Genomic DNA, 21,269 nt, shown 5'->3' on the forward strand with positions numbered 1-21,269 from the left:
GACACCAAGACCATCACTGTTTGGACCAATCAGAAGCCATGGCTGACAGGGGAGGCTTGGAATGCTGCCTTCAGAGCTGGGGACAAGGTGGGCCTGAGGACAGCTAGGGCCAACCTGTCCCAAGGCATCAGATAGGTCAAGAGGCAGTACTCCAGGAGGATAACCCATTGCTTCAGCGACAGCAGAGACACTTGGAGTCTTTGGTGGGGGATACAGACCATCATGGACTACAGGCCTATACCACAGACCTGTGACACCTCTCTGCTGACCAAGCTGAACAACTTCTCCGCTCGCTCGAGGCACACAACAGTACCCCTGCACAGAAAACCCCACCCCCTCCTGGCAACCAGGTGCTGACAGTGTGAGAAGAACCCTTGGCAGGATCAATTCACGCAAAGCTCCGGGTCCTGACAACATACCTGGTCGTGTACTGAGAGACTGTGCAGAGGAACTCACAGATGTCTTTACCAACATCGTCAACATCTCACCGAGTCAGGCTGTTGTCCCCACGTGCTTCAAAGTGCCACCGTCATTCCGGTCCCGAAGAAGTCGTCTCCCTCCTGCTTCAATGACTACTGTCCAATAACACTTTCCCCCTTCCTCATGAAGTGCTTCAAGCAGCTAGTCATGCAGCATATAAAGTCTGCCCTCCCCCCCTCCAAGGAACCCTTCCAGTTTGCATATCGGTCCAACCACTTGACCAATGATGCTATCTCCACTGCCCTCCACTCAGCCCTCACACATCTGGACACAAAGGACTCACATGTTAGATTGCTGTTCATAGATTTCAGTTCAGCGTTCAACACAATCATCCCCCAACAGCTCATTCACAAACTGGACCACTTGGGGCTCAACACCTCACTGTGCAACTGGCTGCTAGACTTTATGACAGGGAGACCACAGGCAATACAGGATGGCAGTAACACATACAGCACCATCACTCTGACAACAATCTCTCTCTGAATGTGGAGAAGACGAAGGAGATTGTTGTGGGCTTCAGGAGAGCACACACCGAGCATGCCCTCTGACCATCAACGGTGCTACTGTGGAGAGAGTGAGCAGCACCAAGTTCCTGGGTGTGCACACCACAGAGGACCTCTCCTGGACAATCAACACAACATCATTGGCCAAGAACAGCATCTCTACTTCCTCTGCAAACTGAGAAGAGCCAGAGCCCCGCCCTCCATCATGTGCACCTTCTACAGAGGCACCATTGAGAGCATGCTGACCAGCTGCATCACTGTGTGGTACGGCGCCTGCACTGTGTCCTGCTGCAAGGCCCTCCAATGTATAGTGAGAGCAGCTGAGATGATCATCGGTGCCTCTCTCCCCTCCCTTCAGGCCATCTACAACATCTGCCTCACCCAGCTCCCCCTTCAGTAACTGAACCCAGTCATCAACAGACACTGTTCACTCCCACTCACACACACACACACACACACACACACACTAAACTCAGGGGCACCAGCCACTTTACGAAGCATTGGTCTGCTCTGTATTGTACTACAATTTGCCACTTTAACCTGCTATGTGCCTTAAATCTTTGTATTTATGGACCTGTTGTTGTGTTGCAGATGTTTATTTTTTGTTTTTATTTTAAAGTATTTATATATATATATATATATATATATATATATATATATATATATTGCTGACTTTGAACAGTAGCCACCTGATAAGAAGAGCAGCAATCACAAAGACAATAAAGGATAAAGTTGCATAAGTGGAAATCATATTTATTTGCAGCTTGATGTGGCAAATGAATATAATATCTACTACAATAAAAAACAAGCAAATAGCCATTATAACACTACAATGTGCTATACTGTACAGTACATATGAATATTTCAGTGTATACAAAAATAGACATATCAAAACACATTTACACAAATGGGTAATATATACATACCACAAAAATATCAGGTGACATGAGACTACTCAGTACTAAATTGTGATTTAAGCCAGTTGCTCTTTAGATTAATATTCATAAGGAAAGCATGTTATTCAAGCAAATCAAGTAACTACAATCACTTTTACTTTCTAAAAGAGAACCATATGCAGAAGAATCTGGTGTTTAAGGAAAGAGCAGAAAAGCAGCCACAGGTCAAATCTCCTAACATCTAACTAAGTTCTCTGACAGTGTGTGGTGGGACAACATATTTCAAATTCAGTTCTGTAAGTATATGTTTAACTCTCTGAGATGCATCCGAGGACTTAAGAAACAAGCTCAGATTGTGCTGATTCAGCCAATCCCACACTGGGTCCTGGATTCGTATTGTATACTAAGACTATGAAGTCTTCACTGTATACTACACTCTATATGTATCCATTTCTAAAGCACTAGTGAACAACATACTATCCATTTCAAATGTAAAAAGACAGTGGGTGTGGGCCACTGCTGTCTGTGACTGGTTGTGGTTTTTGTTTCAGCTACTGCTGCCTCAGATCTATAGTTATCTTGTCTTTTATGAACCAATAATTTTTGTGTAGTTCATTTGTTAGTTTTATACTTAGCAGCTGATTATTTTCTTTTAAAATTCTTATATTGATCAGCACGCAATTGAAAAAGTGAACTTTGCAAAGTTTCTCAGGGTTTTAACTGATGACAAACTTTCATCTAGGCATCACATTCACATAATTCTGTTTATGCTGCCTTGATTTTTCATGAGAGCTCTTTGTAGCAGCTCTAACCTTCTTCTCTCCTGCTCCTGGACATATTCTATTTTACTTTAGATTCATGTCTATCTGCATATATGTAGGTTAAAAGTGTGTTTGTATATTGAGCATCTTTGTGTCATATCTTTCATAATGTAATTTAAAACGTTCAGATAAATAAATAGCAAGCCATCTTACAAACCTGATTTCAGGGATGGAACGTTGGTGTAAACACCAGGATCAACTTAGTGAACATGAAGGTACATTTTGTATTTAGTTCATGGTTAACTTTGCAATTTGATTTTAATATCTCTTAACCTTGACATCTTATTTAACCTCTGGATTGCAGATGCCTGGCACTGTAAGGTATACTGTTTTAGCTTTCTTACTATTCTGGTCTGTTGATAAGACAAAAAACATATATATCTGAAGATGTAGACTTGGGCTTTCAGAAATAATTAACATTTTTTTCACTATTTGCTAATATTTCATAAGCCAAAAGATGATTTAATGAATTGAAAAAAAAACAGCAAATGATTCAATAATGAATAAATTTGGATAGATGTAGCAGTTAGGAGATGTTACATTACTCTTACTTATTGTTGGAGACTTGGTTAAATCTGTGCTCACTTAAATGTCTCTGAATGTCTCACCACAATTTGAACGTCAATTCTGGACCTTCATTTAATCCATCTCAAAACATTTCAGAAACAAATTGACAACTTCAGAGTACTGAATACAAATTCAACTTGTTTAAACTCAGTATGTTTCAAATTTAGTACACTGTGCCTTTCTGGTATAAATACTCTTTCTTCCCTTAAACTTTTCATGTAAATAACTGTTGTACCTCTGTGTAGCTGGAGGAGAAATGCATTTCAAGTTTTGCATGTTGACCATGGTGAGAGCAGAGGAATGCAGCAGCCAGACAGAGTCCACGAAGTGCTGTTTGTTAAAAGAAAATACTGACAGGAAATATAAATCCCACTCTAAACATATTGGTGGCACATTCTTCTCTACAACAGAAACAAATCTTTGTGCAACAGACACAGTACATCAAACATGAGCAGCATAATTCAAGTTAATCACAGGAACAGGTTACACACAGAGACACACACACAGAGACAGACACACACACACACCATAGAGAACAAACAGAAAAAGAAAAAACATGCACATCTAACATATATCTGCTGCGTAACAACCACTAAACATTTGGCATAGAATTTCTTCACATCAAACAATTTTAAAAACTACTTTAGGAACTATACCTATTTTGTAGAGTTAGGAATGATTCTACTCTCATTATTAAATAGTACGCGCTAAGGATGTTATATCTGGTGTATTAAGAAAGTGAAGAATGTTTATTCTAGTCCTGTGATCCTGATGTGCACAAATAAGGAGGAAGGAGGAATACTGGTCCCATCCTTGGATAAAAGGTGAATGTGACGATAACCTGAAAACACACACACAAAAAAAAAAAAAACCCAGAGGGGCAGTCCTGCATTTAGTCACACACAAAAATGGCTGACAAATGAAATAAAATCTTATTACACAATGTTGTTGGTAAGTATTGCTCCATCACAAGCCTTCAGTGCTTCTTAGATCTCCATCTCTCATCAGTATACGCTTGACCTTTCTAAGGGTTGCAGCAGATTGACTACCACTTTGTTTAGCTGCAGCTCTGCAGTTTTCATTGGTGGAAAAACAGATGCAGTTACTTGCAAACACCTGATGGTCATGTAACCCCCCTTTAACAATCTTATTTAACCTTCAGTGTAGAGAAATCTGTTGAAGGCTGGAAAGACCAAGGGTGTAATTATACACTACAGTACATTACATTTGAAAAATTTTGCCAAATATTTCCTCAATGATTATAGATGGTCAGAATTTCACACTTTTTGTAAGTGGTCAGAAAACTTGCTAAAGTCACAACATAAATATTTGATTTGGATGTAACCTGTTCAGACTTACCTTGCTGCATACAACTAAGAGGAAGTGTATACTGCCCCACAAAGTCATTTTTAGATGTCTTGTCATAGTCTTCCACCACAAAGCGCACCATGGCCAGCTCAGGAGTGTGGATAGTGAAGCGCAGAGTATCATACCACACAGGGTTGAACCCTACAGAGAGGACAAATCAGTCTGTCTTGTTCAATGTCGGAATTCATGCTTCTCAGACTCAAGTCCTAATACTGTGTGGAAGTAAGCCAGATCATACTATCACACTAAACATTATTCATCCTGTTCATACATGAATTCATTCAGTCCCTCCTATTTATTTTTACAGGTGTAAGGGCATCTCTAGTACCATTGTTCTCAATGTATCTGGTCTCCTGCTTGGCCTGGTCCATAGGGACTCCATGGACCTCCACCCTGACCAGAGGATCCACTATAGAATCCTCTTTGATGTTGACTTTGGGAAGCTGTTGGCCACTGATCACCTTGAAACAAACAATGTTCTCAATGAAAGCTTTATTTTTTTTATATTCACATATTGTTCAAATCATTATTCATGGAGTTAATAAATAACTACATTTCTGTATTCTTTATTAGGTTATTTTCCTCTTGTACCTGTATGTTGAGGATGACAGGTCGGTAGCCATTCCGTTTTTGGGGCATTTCAGGGTCAAATCTTTTCTCAACTTCTCTCATAAAACTGGGCTTCAGGACATATCCACAGTGACCATTCTGACTGAAGAGGCCATCATTCAGATCCATCCCTTCCCCAGCAGTCTGAAAATTCAAAGCAACTGATGGAAAAGGAAAACAAAAAGTAAATTTTTTTCCCCAACCTCAATAATGCTACAGTGCCAAGAAATTTTGACAGAGAGCACACTGTCTTTAGGCACTTTGAGAGGATAAAAACATTAAAGCTGCACTGGGAAATGTTTAACATCAGATGTACCATGATCTCTCTGCTGAGCAGCAAGTGATGTCAGTGAGATCAGTGAGACAACAGCTCTGTCTGGATGGAGCGAGTCATCTGTCAAAGAGACACTTTCGGCTCTATTTTTGTGCCAGCACACAGCATGAAAATGCAGTGGTGTAATAGTGACACAGATTATGTCCTTGACTGTGCTGGTTTAGTATTTTGTTGATTCGCCATGCACCCCAGAGGTATGAGAGACACAGAGAAGGGTGTGGTCTTACTAAATTTGCACTTGTAAGGTCAATTAAGTTCAGTCATCAAAAATGTATACCACTGGTTACCACTGGTCAACATTGTCTTATCCCAAGAATAGATTGTGGATAAATTCAGCAAAACTGTCTTATATATTTGCTGATATTTCTGTTTTTAGTTGCATTTAACACCATTTCATTAGAAGCCCTGGACACCTGCAGGTTAAATGTCATCATCGGAACAGATGAGGTTAGTGTATGGTATGAACAAAGCTTTACCACTGAATATTCACACTGAACTGCATCATCAGTTTCACTGACTGAAACCATGGCTTTTAGCATTGGAGCTCCACTCACCAGTGACTGAAAGCACCATTGTAAGCTCAGGAGTTATATAAAGTGCACTACTCGCTGGTTAAGAGCTTACTAAACACTACCATTAAACACTCATGATATGATAACAAATGCAAAAAGGTGACTGCTGAGCTGTTGGCCTATAAACAGTGTTTGCATAGGCTTAGCTCTACACTGAACTCAACGAAACAACCTTAACCAGCAACAGACTGAGCAGGCAGTAATATGATTGCTTATTTATCTACATACTGAAGAGCATTTGAACGTTAATGTGATGACTTGGATTTGACAATGAATCTAAATTTAAGTTGAAAGACAGAAGCCATTTTCTATGCAAATGTTAGCCCAGTGCAACATTAATGTGTCAGAAAAGTAAGCCATTTGACAAAGGAGGTCTAAATGCCTGCTTGAGATAAAGTCAAATCTATCTGTCAGTTGCAGTCACCGATTTGGCACCCAGCATTCCACATTTCCTGAGGATTGAAATTGGAGGAGTCAGTTCGGAAGCCACTAGGATAAACCCTGGTCAGTTGCCGTGAGTTATGGTGCACAAACTCAGCCCCTGAAATAGAGATAATACATCAGAAGTATAGTTAAAGTTGACAAATTGGGTTTGACTGAAGCCCGTGATACATGTTCATAGAATAAAAGTTTCATTCTGAAATTTTCATGTAAATTACAAGTATTAATCACTTCACCTTGGAGTGTTTTTGTGTTTAACTGATACATTACATTTTAAGGCTTAAGCAAAACATCTGCTGTAAACAGAGCCAAAGTCCCCAAACCATCAATATCAAATAATATATTTTAAAAATATATTTTTCAAACTCTAGTATTTACAGAATCTATTATCAGCTACATATTTTAAAATCTAAAGAGAGGAATGATGTGACTGGACTCACCAGCCTCTCTCAGGTGTTTGCGGGCTTTAGATTCTGTGAAAGAAGCCACCTCATAGAACTTGGAGTGGATGCGGGAGTGTTTGAAGCTGCTGAAGTGGACGCTTTTGCAGTAAACAACACAGTCTGACAGCTCCTTGGACAGACGTTGCTTTGATTTCTGCGGCAAAGAAAGACAAAACATAGGCAAAATAAGGTACAGATAAATGCACAGGTTAATATATGGGAGTCATTTGTAGAAGTAATTAGCAACCTTTTCTAGGACAATGCAAGTTAACATAGAGCCATGTCATTAAAGATTCTATTGTTCCAACTACAAGAGGCTTCAACACTAAGTTATACACTGGACTATGTTTTAGAAAAAAGAGCTGGAGAAACACAAAAAGCCCCTGTCTTTCAGAGTTCAGATTATAGGGCTCAAATGTGCAGACACTGGCAGGAGCAAGTTTCTTTATAAAGCACCAGTGGTTAGTACTGTTGCCTGGGGCTTTTCTATGTGGAGTTTGCATGTGCCTGCCTGGGTTCTCTCTGGATACTCTGGCTTCCTCACACAGCCCAAAGACATGCATGTTAGGTTATATGGTGACTAAAGGTGTGAATGTGAGTGTGAATGGTTGTTTGTCTATATATGTTAGCCCTGTGAAGGACTGGTGGCAACATCACAGGACAGCAATATGATCAGAAGATCTTTATGTGCTGAACTGGTGTGGTATTTAGCAATGGAGCATGTGTGACATGCCATTCTTATGTGCAGTATTCCAGTTGAACTGTAGTGATATACACATAAACATAAACATACATTTAAATGATCACCATTTAAAATAAAAACTGAAATTGTGCTAACAAATGAAGTCTCCTTCAAATTGCATCTTGTCTAGTGTCATGCTGTTGTATTCTGATACACTTACCTACCTTGTTATTTCCGTTTCCTGCCCTTACATGTTACCTACCCTTGATCATGTATCTGCCCATGGTGTTCTTGGTAGTCAACCCCACACCACTTTGCCAGACTGTCTTTATTCCGTATACAGTAGCTCTCTAGTGTTCTTCGTTAGTGTTTGCTCTCATGGTTGCTGACTTTGCTTTGTCTCTCTGTTTTTTGCATTTTTGCCTGCTCCCTGTCTGCCTTTGTTTGCCCTGATTGGACTTCTTTCTTGTGTATGACCTTTTTGATCTAAGGTAAAGTTTTTGTATTTTTACCACCATACTTACCTGCTGTGAGTTTCTTTGTGCCTGAGTCTCTATTACTACCAGACCTGTTTCAATTTTTATGATATAAAATAGAGAATGTTCTGCTAACTTGTGTTTGTCAGATTCAACTTGAAGTTGATTATCACTTTCAGAACTGATGATTGTGAGTTCAGTTAACAAAATGTCAGCTTGTTTACTTAATTCATCAGTTTAAGTTATCTAGAAACACTCTGCTTGTTTGCATATAATTGCATATACAGCAATCATTGCTCCTCTATGGCCAAAAATAAAACAGTGGAAACCACAATCAAGATAGTTCTGCACTTCAGACACCTCCTGTAACCTTCTTGTCTTGGGCACTTCAGTCATATGGTTGATTTTGAAGACAATGTACCGAGACTTGTTGTGATGACTAGCATTATGAGGGATAGAGATATGGCTTGACATAATAAATGATTTGGTAAAAAATCATTCATAAATTGGAAATTCAAAGCGGGCACACAGATTTGAGTTGCTTTAACAAATTAATATTAAGAAAGGTTTGAGTTATAATCATAGAAATAATGTTATTCTAAACTGTAAGTTAAATAGCCCAACTCAAAATTATGCAGTCTGCTGTCTTTGAAAGTGAATGAAAGTTTTCTAAACTTTTCTTCTATACAGTGTGGCATACTAAGAATCTGCATATGACACTAAAACAATAGTTATCAATATATGACAGTGAAAAGTGTTTTCTGCCAGTGGAACATGCCACTTGTACCACACGAGTGGCTAATAGAATATGCCACCAAACACATCTGCCAATTTTGTATAAAAGTGTCACTCAAAAGGCTTACAGTTTGCAATGAACAGTGTGAAGTGGTAAACCACTCCATAAAGGTAGAGGCAACTGCAGATCACCAGATCACAGATCAGTAGGCAGCAGGTTATAATACAGGTAACATGGGCAGGATTATGGGAAAAGGTAAGAGGCAGACAGCAACAAGGTGCATACAGATACTGGTACAAATGGATGACATGACAAGGCTCAGATTGTTTTCCAGACTGGACAATAAAATTTAAACAAGGGCAACACCACAACTATTTGAATTTCTGAAAATAAACTGGAGATGCAGGCAGAGATTTAAAGGTCTGGAACCAGTATATCATGTCACAGGATTTCCAGAAGTGCTTTATCAAAAGCAAGCAGATTTGGATGTTACATTACTTATCCAACAGGTTTCTTCAGTTCTGCTGATTTGCTGGAACTTCCCAGGTATTTAAAACTCTTTAGGTCATTAGCACCTTGAAATCACATGAGGCTCACTGAGGTTGACCCATTAAAGTAAGCTCATTTACTTCGGTCCCAAGCATGTGATAGGGTAAACCCCTGGGATGCAAAGGAATCCTGCCGTGGGTGAAAGCACCAGATGCATCGAAACCTTGAGACAACCCCATCTTGAATTATGTAAGGGATACTCACTCACAATGCCAAGCAAAAAGCAGGTGCACTGCCAGAGTAGCTTCCATGACTATAAAGATCAAAGGTGTGGCACCCAAACAGCACAATGACGATGAAACTTGCAAAGCACCTCCACATGCTTGTCTGCCTGTTTCCAAATGAAACCTGATCTGACTGGTCAACCTAGGTTTCAGCGTGTCACCCTCCCACCTTCACCTGTCTACCAGACAGCAAGACAGCCATCTCTCCAGACACCTAAACCATCGACTGGGGCACTGCTGAGCTCACATCACTGCCAAACTCGATGCTGGCCTCACCTCTGATGACCATGTTGACAGAGGTCCCAGTGTGGCATTTCATGCTTCTCGGGTGCTTATCAATAAACATGACTCTAAATGTCCAGTGATTCTTTTACTGATGCACTTTCGACATCAAACATAATACTCTAAAGCCATATGTTCTAAAGTTTGTAACATCAGTACAAATCCATATAACGAGACATTACATTTACTTATACTCTCTGATGTCAAGTTACATCACCATTCAAAATACCAACATTTAAAGAAATTAATTCTTATGTATTAAGGATGCACCCAAAGATGCCACTCTTGATATTACATTCTAATCTTACTTGGAGACTCTACACAACAGTAGTTACCAACAGAGGTAATTACTGATTGCAATTAGTGCTGTTCAGAGTATCAGTACTAATTTTAGAATAGACTATGCAACCTTCACCATGCTGAACTTAACTTACTTTTGCCTACCCTGGCATGGCATAGTTTATTCTGGTTTGACATGACAGAATGGGAGGTGAGATCGTCTGTCCCTCCTTTTTCTGTATGTTTGGTCTACTTGCATTTGACATACAGTGGTGGAAGATGTGTATTTCCTTTAGCTGAGACTTAATGTACATCCTTTAGTTCAAAGGGAGTTCAGCTCAGTTCACTTGAAATTTGGATGACTGGGTGGAGGACACCGCTGTCATGGGTGGTGGCACAATGATGAAGCTTCATTCTCTCTTTCTCCCTTATCCCTACCTGCCTCTGTGTCTTTCTCTGCTATCACAGTGTAAACAGATCACCTTATCTAACACCCAGTGTCTGCTCCCTGCCCTTCAGTGCTTTGTATTTTTCATGAGGGATGACAGAAGTTTATGCAATCCTTTTCCGCTGGATAAAAAGGTGACCAGATTTCTGGGTGTCTCTGAGTAGCTTACTACAATCCCTGAAAGGAACCTCCCCTCAAACACTCAATCAAACTGTGACAACAAACACACTGCAGAAGAAAACATTTCAGAATTCTTTGTCATCCAGATTTTCCTTAATGTTGCTTTCACCCACTGGGATCTACAGATTTTCCAATGAATAGACAGAGATTTTATTTATGTATCATGTAGGGACAAAATTAGAAACAAATTGAAAAGTGCTGGTGTGGTGCTTTCACTCCCTATGACATTTATCTTTGTGAACTTTAAGCTTTTTTAAATTAAGACATTTTGACTATTAATATTTTTCAATGATGTACAGGTATAAACAGAGTTTTAAAGAAAAATTAAAAAGCACAAAAAGCACAAAAATGAGTCCAAAAACATTACTTTATCTCCAAATAAAATGTGTTATAGTCTTATTTCTTAGATGTTTTTGCTGTATTTGTGTGTAATGATACAAGATTTCACTTTTTCATTGTTTTTAAACTGACAAAATCAAAATCAAACTTTTCAAACTAAAAATGGAGCCAGCAGCATTTTCAAAAGTCTCTTTAGGCCCCCCCCCCAAAAAAAAAAACAAAAACTCCAGAGTACTGTGGATGCCAGGCGTAAACAAAGCAACAGTGATGCATTTTAAAACTAAAACGTATTAGTGAAGATTTAGACTTGGAGTAAGTGAGGAAGAAATGTAACAATTTAAGGTGCTATAGTGCTAAATGAAACAAAACCAAGTAGTGTATCTTTAAATGTGTACTGCATGTTACAACAATAGTAATAACAGATGGTTGTATCTTTATGTGCATTTAAATAAATGCTCAGGGCCGAACTAGAAAACTTGAACTATGTGAAATAAAAACAGGAATCAGTGTACTACTGTCCATGAAACTACTCAGATAACTAAGGAATTGCAAGGAAACTGCAAAGGCCATACCAGCAGTTTTGTATAAATTTGTACTTTATGCTGATCAGTATCCAAAGCATGCTTTAGTCTTTTGTATCAGTCCTAGTTGACATTGGGCAAGAGTCAAGATACACCCAATTTTACCTGCATGTCTTTGGACTGTGGTGGAAAACCCACACAGGCATCAGGAGAACAGATCTAGGCAAGTACAAGGCAACATCACGTTCTCTCTAAACAGTGCCCCTACCAGAGACAGTGGATAATACATACACTCATGGAGTGGAATGCCATACTAATACTGAGTGGGGCCTCCCTTTGCTCTCAACAGCCTCAGTTCTTTGTGGCATGAATCCACCAGATGTTGGATTCTGCTCCATGTTGACATGAATGCATCACATCATTTATGCAGATTTATCAGCTGCACATTCATCCTGCCAGTCTCCTGTTCTACCACATCCTAAAGGTAATCTACTGAATTAAGATCTGATGAAAGGTGAGGCCACTGAAATTCACTGAACTCACTGTCATGTTCATGAAAGCAGTTTGAGACTTTTGCTTTTGACGTGGAGCATTATCCTGCTGGAAGTAACCATTAGAAGATGGTAAACTGTGGCCATAAATATTGTGGGGATGAACATGGTCAGAAACAATACTGTGCCCATAAAACATTCCCCACACCATTACACCACCAGCAGCCTGGACTGTTGACACAAGGCAGGCTGGCTCCATGGGTTCATGCTGTTAAAGCCAAATTCTGACTTCCTGCTGCCTTATCATAAATCCAGTTCCATCAGACCAGATTACATGTTTACAGTCCTCAACTGTCCAGTTTTGATGAGTCTGTCAGTCAATGGTACCTTGGGACTAGTTTTCAAGGAAAATGGAATTCATCAAATGTGTTTACAGGCTAAGAATGCTTCACAGATTCAAATAGGCAACCTTCAAGTCCATGCCACAGTTGCTGTAATTCTAAAGAATTAAGCAAATAAACCAGACTAAACTGTGACAGGACATTCTTCCTGTAATTCACAATTAATTAGTAACAAGATGTATTTAATCAAAAGGAGTGCTTTTATTTTGGGCTAGTCAGCTTAATCTATTAAGTGCTCCATTCATACGTTGAAATCCCCTCTCTGATTTACCTCAGTGTTGCATCACCAGCCTAAAAAAGACTAAAATAGAGGATCCTGAATCTATATCAGACTATCAGATCAGATTGTGTATAATAGCCTGTCTGAGTCTGAGGCCAAAAAGTTGTACCAAAACCTGCCCTACCTTAACCCTGCGATGGATGGCCTCACGGTGAAGATTATCTTCATCAATTTCAGCCACCTCATCTTCATCGCTGACCTCCCCAGTAAGAGAGTCCTCCACCATCCCATTGAAACTCTCTTCCAGTCCACCAATTTTCTTGGCCTTTAGCAGAATCTTCCCCTTCAGATCCTGATAAAAATGTCAGATGAAATCTCAGGGTCAACCTCAACATCCAGTTTAATTTTCAGATTATTCAGGTGTAAGGAATGACCTTCAGTTATAGAGGTTGTTAAATCAGCCATACAAAATAGCTGGTGCCAGTGTTGCATGTAGACGTAGATCTTATGGCCTTAGGGAGAAAATGAAGGTTCACTGTGGGTCACTGTGAGCTCTGACAGCCTGTGACAGTTCAGACTGCCTAACCAAGTGACAGTGTCACAAAAAGCCATTGGTTTGGTTCTTTATCTGTAAATACATTAACAATATCAGTCAGGCACCACTGAGAGGAAGCAGTTAGTTCAGTTTTCATGACATCACTAAATGTAGATTGCCTGTAGATTACCCCTGTTACAGCACACGTTTCCTCTGTAGTGATCAAAAACAGTGGACATACAGTAATTCATGAACTACTTTGTGTAGACATTTGATAGCTGGGAACTCATTTGAGTATTACCTTGACAAGGATCCAGTACATAAGATAAAGCTGTCAAAATGAACATGATGATGATATGTGTTTTTGGCTTTGTTTTTGGGTCACAAGAATGAGAAGGCAAGCTTGATCATGTTTTATCAAAAACATGATCCGGATGATATATTGTTGGATTGAAATGTTATTTTGAATAAATGTTTTAGATCCAACCTATGGATAAGACAAAAACTGAAACTGCTTTTTTATTTGAATCAAACATAGAGTTTGCATGAAAGTACCAGTACAGGTAAGGCTACCTTGGCAAGCTTAGACTGTTTGTTGTGGTGTGCATCTGGAACATTAAAGTGAGGTATACCATAAAATAGCAATATATCTTGTGTTTATTTCAGAAGCTTAGTTAAACTGAACAAGCTAGGCCTTTATTAGCCGACTGATATCTAGTAAGTAACTATATGTTTAGATTGAGCAGCATTTAACATTACTGAAACTTTAATTGTATATACAGTATATTGGCTACTGTGTTGACGATAGGGCATTCCTGAATACCTGACATAATAGAATGCTTTGCTGGCTCACAAGTTAACATTATGTAACACACATAATTGAATTTATGAAACGAAAATCACTAGTTTCAATAAATGAACAGCACATAAATTATGAGTTACTTTAAAGGTACACCCTGGCTATGTACAGGCTTCCAAGTCCTAAGCTGGGAAGCAAATGTGAGAAAATTGTTACTCAACTCTATGCATTAATGCTGGAAAATAGAACAGTGATATACATAACATTTACACATATCAACCTACAATGATACATGTGGCTCTGTATGTTTTTGCAGCAGGTTTTGAGTCAGCAGCCCTTCAGAGGTCTATTTGAAATTAATGGCAGTTGTTGTCTGTCTGAACACACTAAACCTACTTTTACTATTAAGCCAGCTGGTACAACATGAAGTGAGTTAGGATTAGAACAATGGTCTGCACGGCTCACCTCAGGAGATGGCAACCCAATTGGGGCCTTGCCATCTAATGTGCTTTTCAGCAGCTTGTCACCGAGGATGTGGTTGAGGTGTTGGGCCATGACTCTCTGTTGCTCAATGCTGCAGTGGTTCTCGATGGACAAGATGACTGGATATTCTGATACCTGGATAGGAGAGAGGAGGAGGTGGAGTGACAGAGGAAATGAGTGAGTTTGTAACTTAACCTTGTAGCATTATCATAGAGGAAAGGTAATACGCTTGTTGCCATACATCTGTGGGTTGTGCCTGGCTAGCTGAAAGAGTGGAAGATGGATAGCCAAGGGGTAATGAAGCCAACATTCAGTTGCATACAGACTCTCATACACAGTAGGCTCTGACATGTATGTGAACCTGAAAGCTGTTCACTTTGGTACAAGGCTGGAACTCTGTGGCAGATCCCTGACTGCATCACTTCATAGGGCTTTCAGGCTGTGTCTTGGACATCATTGCACAGTTGTACTCCATTCTCATAAATATACAATGAGATGCTGAAGCTTTTGTTGATACAGCTTTACAGAACAATGAAAGCAATTGTGATGCCAACATGAGGGGATTACAAAACATGTTTGGTCTACTTCAAAAGCCACATTTGGACCAGTGTGATTACCAAAAAGGGCATGTGACCTGTGCAACCTAAAAGTGCTGTTCCAAAACACAGCTGTCTTTAGGGTTAGAGTTATGGTAGTCGACTTGTAAGGACAAGTACATCAGAAAGTCTGCCCATAATTCAAACCATGTGAATAGAATTTTTGCTCTGGCAAGGACCGATTAAAAAAACATGATCCGGACAATATATTGTTGGATTGAAATGTTGTTTTGAATAAATGTTTTAGTTCCAACCTATGGATAAGACAAAAACTGTAACTACTACTAAAACTGAAACTATAGCACTAATGTGTTGGATGCTATTTATTTGAATCAAACATACAGTTTGCATGAAAGAACCAGTACAGGTAAGGCTACCTTGAAGGCGTAGTTGCTCACTGCATTGACCACATCCTTGAAAAGTATCTTTGAGGTGAAAGTGTGTCCATGATAAACAATGGGCTCTCCATTGGCACCATCCCAGCAGTCCACTTCCACACACCGGCAGCCGCGATTCAGAGCCCTTAGCAGCAAAGACAAATTCATTCACTTATTAATTCAGTCTATCTATCATTCTTTTTATTTACCTTTCTGTGGTTTATGGGGAGGTCCAAAATAGACTGGCCACAAGTCAATCTTCTTTGTTAATGTCAGATGTCTCCATTATTAAATTTGATGAAATTAAATGAATCACTTAAAAGTTTTGACGTCAGGACTCCTACTTAATTTTATTAATGAATTTTGTAAAACTGATGAAATGGTGGAAGATTAATACAGGCCAACGTCACAGTAAAGCTCATTACCCCTGAGAGGCTCAATGGGGCATAGAGCCATAGAGAGCACATTAAGTAAGGGATTTCTGCTGAGGAAAACCCTGAAATCTATTAAATGATACTGGAGGTGAATTTGATTAGAATCATCTTATAAACTACATATGGTAATACTGCTGTTTCTGCTCTGTTCTTCAGTTTTAAGCATTTTTTTTTCTATTTCTAAGGAGATTAATGGATGTTCATGTGCAATGGACATTGAAGACATAATTTTCTCTCTAAACACTGAGACACCCTGATTCAAAGGCTGTGTCTGTGTGTTCAAATGTGGCTGAGTTACTGAGCCACTGGATAGTTGTTAGAGAAGTTGTTAGAATGTTTGATGATTTGGTCCCAGTTACATCAGCTTCCAGGAATCCATTAATTTCATTGGAACCACATTGCTCAGTGGACTGATTCAAAGAGGTAAAGTGCATTGCATTGGAGTTCAAGTTTGGTGAACTTGGACACACAAATCACTGACTGATTCCGTACAATTGTACAGTGCTGACCTTGAAGTGAAAAGAGAGCTGGAAAGTAAAACATTTAACAAGCTGTCAAACCAACTGTATCTTAATTGTATTATTTTCTTGTCTGCCAGAATACTAATTGCTCCACCTTAAGCCATGATCTAAAAGTGGGCCACGTACAGTGCGGGTGGAACACTGCACACCAGTTTGGTTTGACCACTGCGGTTTTCCCTGCACATGCAGATCAGGATGTGGTCATTTCTTGCTGAAGAAACCCTTGGATGCCCAGATCTTGGTTTGTCTTCCAAGCTGTTGGTTAGTCTGTATTTCTGCACAGTGTATCCAACTGCTGAAGGACCGCATCTGCACTTTCTGGCTATCTGGTGGCAGCTGTACCCTTCCTGGCTGAGAATCTGTATCTTCAGGCGTGTTTCCTGCATTAGGTTCCTTGTTTTAGCCATTTTTGTCTCTGAAGAACTTTCAAATGTGCTGGCAACAAAAATTATGTTTTTTATAAAAAGCATGACCTTCAATAGTGGATCACTGGTACCAAAATGACCCAATACTCAAAATTTCTTATGTATTTTTATGGAACCAATCAATTTTGAAGTTTTTAATGGCTTTTTTAGGATTTGTTTAGTATTTTTGGCTGTGTCTGTACTAAAAGAAATTGCACTTGAAGACCTAAGAGTGATTCTTAATGCAATATTTCACAAATGCATGGGGTGTCCGAAAACTTTTTTCCACCACTGTAGCTTACTAGCAGTTAGCTAGTTAGCTGGTCTGCCACAGTAGTTTGTTAATTAGCCTTGAAAGTAGTATTCCAACATCACTTATTTTGTTTTGTTTGACTTTAGTGTGTGTTAGTGTGCACTTACTTCACTCAATGCAAATATCACAGACAAAGACATTCTAACAGAACCATATGCTCAAACTTGATAGAGCTTGTTAAGTTAATTGAGGAGCACTACCTGATGTATCCTTCCACACTGCTCTGGCCTCGGAGTTGGTCTTCCATTAGGTAGGTGTTGTGGGAGGAGGAGATGAAGTAATGGCACAGCGGCTGGCTCATGTCCTGGTACACGCCCCGCTGTTGTGGGTTGAAGATGGAGCCCTCAGCTGATCCAAGGTACATCAAGAAGCCATCAAATGTCATGGCATTCATCATCTTAGCTGGAAATACAACAGAATGGTGTCAAACAAAGTGCTGGAATCCAACCTTAAATGGCACATGGATCTGAACAATGAGGCACTAGGTAGATGATAGATGGAGAACTACACTGTCTTGGGTACAACAATCTCTTCTTCTTTAAAATGGGAAAACAACACTACAACATTAGTGAAGAAATCTCAGCAAAGACTTTTCTCTTCAAGATGGCTGAAAAGGTTTCCATATCACAGGAGGATATGACCCAATTTTATCATGTCAGGATCAGGAGCAAGCTCACCTTTGAAATAACTGTGTGGAAACACCTTCAGCACAAGACAGGAAATATCAGGATAAAATGGTACACGCTTTAACAAAAAAATCATAGGCCAGGAGCTACAATCCCTTGCTGAAATCTATTTAAAAAAGAGACACAAGATTCCTCATGAGTCCTCTCATCCCTCTAACCATCTTTTCAACTTCCTCCCTTCTTTTCAAGATTGAAAAGTATAAGAAGCAGGACAGCCAGGTTCCACAACCGTGCCTATCCAGAGGAAGTTCATGCCCTTCCTAAATCATTAATGTACTGTTTTTATTACTAATTAGACAACTTATATTATGGTATAAATCTTAGCTGCTCTGTGGTACTGATAGCATCCCTATGGGAAATGCTTGTTTAATTAGTTATTATTATTATTTTTTAAAAATCTGTTTCGTGTCAGCTCACCAAACCAAATTCATGTCAGCTATGTTGAAATGGCAATCAAGTATTGAACTTAGCTAGATACAGTACATTCTTTACAGTCCATGTACCTGTGTCTGAGGGCTCATAGCGTTCAATGAGCTGCTTGGCATGCTGCTGGAGGTTGTCCCCCCCCCAGCTGTTCCTCTCTCAAGAAATCCTCTAAATCGCTTTGGGATAGCTTCTGGCCATCGACTGAGTACTCCTGGAAAACCCTCAGTACATCCTCCCGCTGAGTCAACATCTTGTAGAAGAACACAAACTCGTCATCTTCAAGTGTACCCGACTGGGATTTATCAGCCATCTTAGAGAAGAGAAAGGAATATAGTTCATTAAGACTCAAGAGCTCTTATAATGGCCTCCAGCTGATCTTAAGAAAGTGGTTACAGCAAGCAAACGCTATGTTTAATGCTCAAATCAAAGGGATGGCCATATTTTATGTGTTTTGCTCAAAGGCTCTCACTGTGAAGAGACGATGAGCGTGGTGCTCATTCATGTCCACATTCATCATCTTCAGTAAATCTCGCACTTCCTTGAAGTTCATCCTGCCATCATTGTTCTTGTCTGCCTTCTTGAACCAGTCACCAATCCATCTGGGTATGCAACTTAGGAAACTGTCACATTCAAAATACAGTATAAAGGTCAGATGAGCCTGTGGTCTCAACAATACAGTCTCTATTCACCATTTGATCTGATTTAATCTCTTTCTACTGTGAATCCTTTTGCTAACCAATGAGGAGGAAAACAATCAGTGAAAATGCTTTATGAAGTGTACTCTATTAAGGTATTGATGGCATATATCTGAAAATCCTGGGTGAAGGATACTGGTCAAGTTTCTCTCGCTCCCCCATATTTTCCAGGTTCTCAATCAGCTTCCTCATGCCCCTGATCCAGGTCTGTGCCTCCTCAGCTGACTCTGCCACCAGGTCCAGGTTGCCCCTGCGACCGCGAAAGACCAGTGTGAAGCATCGTTCGGCTGGGAACTCATCTGCAATGCTGAGCAGCACCTCAGACTGATGCCCCTCTCGTATTGCCTCCACGTCGCTCACTGAAACTGGCCACAAAGAAAGATATGAGATGTTAAACATGGAAGCAGTGTAAAATGCAGCATATATAATGTACAATGTGATATATGTGTGCAGGTGATATCAATGTAGTGATCATCCAAAGCAACTTTGAATATATGTTGGAGCGGGAGCAAGATATCATTCAAAACTGAGTGTGTCCCTTTTAAACAAATGACTGAAAGCATATTAAGTGCTACAGTACAAGTGCTTAACAAGACATGTTATTCACATCGGTTTGAGGTAGGCTATCAAAATGAAGATAAATGGTCAGAATGCAAAGCACGGTTGGAAAACAGCCCTTTCCCAATGACAAAAAGCATTAATTAATACATTTCTATTCAAAAGGTCCAATCCTCAAATATAAGATATATATAATATAATTTAAGTTCAATATGTAATAATACTGTTTACCTTAGAGACCTTTTTCACAGCAGACATTCTGGCTTGTCATTGCAGGCACCAGTATAACTGATAACATTAAAAACAACTGCATTGCATTTAGGCTACTTCCAGGGTCCTGGTAGTGTGCATTCTGGTGCACTGTCACTGTCATGGCTTAGGGACACTTGATAAAACAGAGCCATCATTAACAAATGTGTTTCACCCATGCATTTCCTTCTATAACAAATCAAAATGTTAACATTTCTGAATTTATCTACCACTGTATTCTACCATAATTCATTTGGTGGTGTCTTAAATAACTGTTGTGCACAATGTGAAATCACAAACATCCATCATATCATTGAATCATGTGTTCTTACATGTGGAGTGGGTATTGCCAGCCTTCTTGGACTTATACCAGATGGTCATGCAGTCATCCTGCAGTTTGAAATAGCGCTGCTTCTTCCAGGTACGAGACTTAATTTTCCTCATCACTGTCCCCACCAGCATAGACTGGAGGTTGTCATCCCCCTGTATGCCTGAGAAGAGAGGGAGAGAATTATCATACATAAAGGTATTGTATAGTTTGATGGTACTACTACTAATGTGATTTCATTGTCAAGTTTTGGTTGCACATGATCTTCCAAATTGAAATTAAAAGGTCAATTTCACATTAAATTACAAACATAAATTTACTCTAAATAAAAGTTTTTAAAAATTTTGAACAACTGGCCAGTATTTCAGATAACATTCTAACTTATAGACACTATATACTCTATATACATCAACACAGAGAGAAAGGTTAAAACTAATTGGTTAGTCTATATCATTTCATTTTAGAATTCATACGTACTGCTCTCAGTTTAATAAATAAAAAAAGATGCAGGAGACAAGAACAAACTTACGGAGGCCACTCCCTGTGGAAGCCATTCGGTCTTCTCACACTGCCATCTACAGAAAAGAACAGAATAGCAAGCAGTTCTAATTCATTTTCATTGGTAGACTTTTGAGTTAGTTCTAAGCCAAAGACATTTAAACATGATTTAATGGCTTCACCTTCAACTTTAGTATCTCCATGGTGAAATCTGTCTCGTGGCGAGGAACAGAACACATACAGATTTAAGCATAAAACACCTGCAACATAAACCTAGATAAAATAGTGTAGGATAACAGAGTTATCACTCTGTTAAACTGGAGTACATACAGCCATCACCATCCAACCTGATCATCATTTTTCTAATAGAAGGTTTACAATCAGCTTACTCATCATGAGCAAGATAAAAGAACTTCTCACCCTCTCAGACCTGTGCTGATTGTTACTAGCTGCAGTGGTGAATGTTTTTAGCTGTGTTTTTAATTTCACTCCTCTATACCGCTTA

At 39.4% G+C, this 21,269-nt stretch overlaps 1 protein-coding gene across 1 annotated transcript; it reads right to left on the minus strand.

Annotated features, from left to right (window-relative positions):
* Window positions 1–3,224: 3,224 nt before the first annotated feature.
* On the minus strand, window positions 3,225–20,820 carry plcd4a (phospholipase C, delta 4a). Its single transcript, XM_018704517.2, is given in 16 exon segments — window positions 3,225–4,108; window positions 4,627–4,776; window positions 4,964–5,096; window positions 5,227–5,405; window positions 6,575–6,691; window positions 7,032–7,188; window positions 13,047–13,214; window positions 14,662–14,814; window positions 15,653–15,797; window positions 17,525–17,726; window positions 18,514–18,577; window positions 18,579–18,746; window positions 18,906–19,035; window positions 19,268–19,496; window positions 20,271–20,429; window positions 20,796–20,820. Coding segments are annotated over 16 exon segments (2,271 nt in total). The 3' UTR covers window positions 3,225–4,016.
* Between the last annotated feature and the right edge of the window lie 449 nt (window positions 20,821–21,269).

The sequence above is a fragment of the Lates calcarifer genome, linkage group LG7_2 (genome assembly GCF_001640805.2).
Source record: "Lates calcarifer isolate ASB-BC8 linkage group LG7_2, TLL_Latcal_v3, whole genome shotgun sequence".
NCBI classification, from domain to species: domain Eukaryota; kingdom Metazoa; phylum Chordata; class Actinopteri; family Centropomidae; genus Lates; species Lates calcarifer.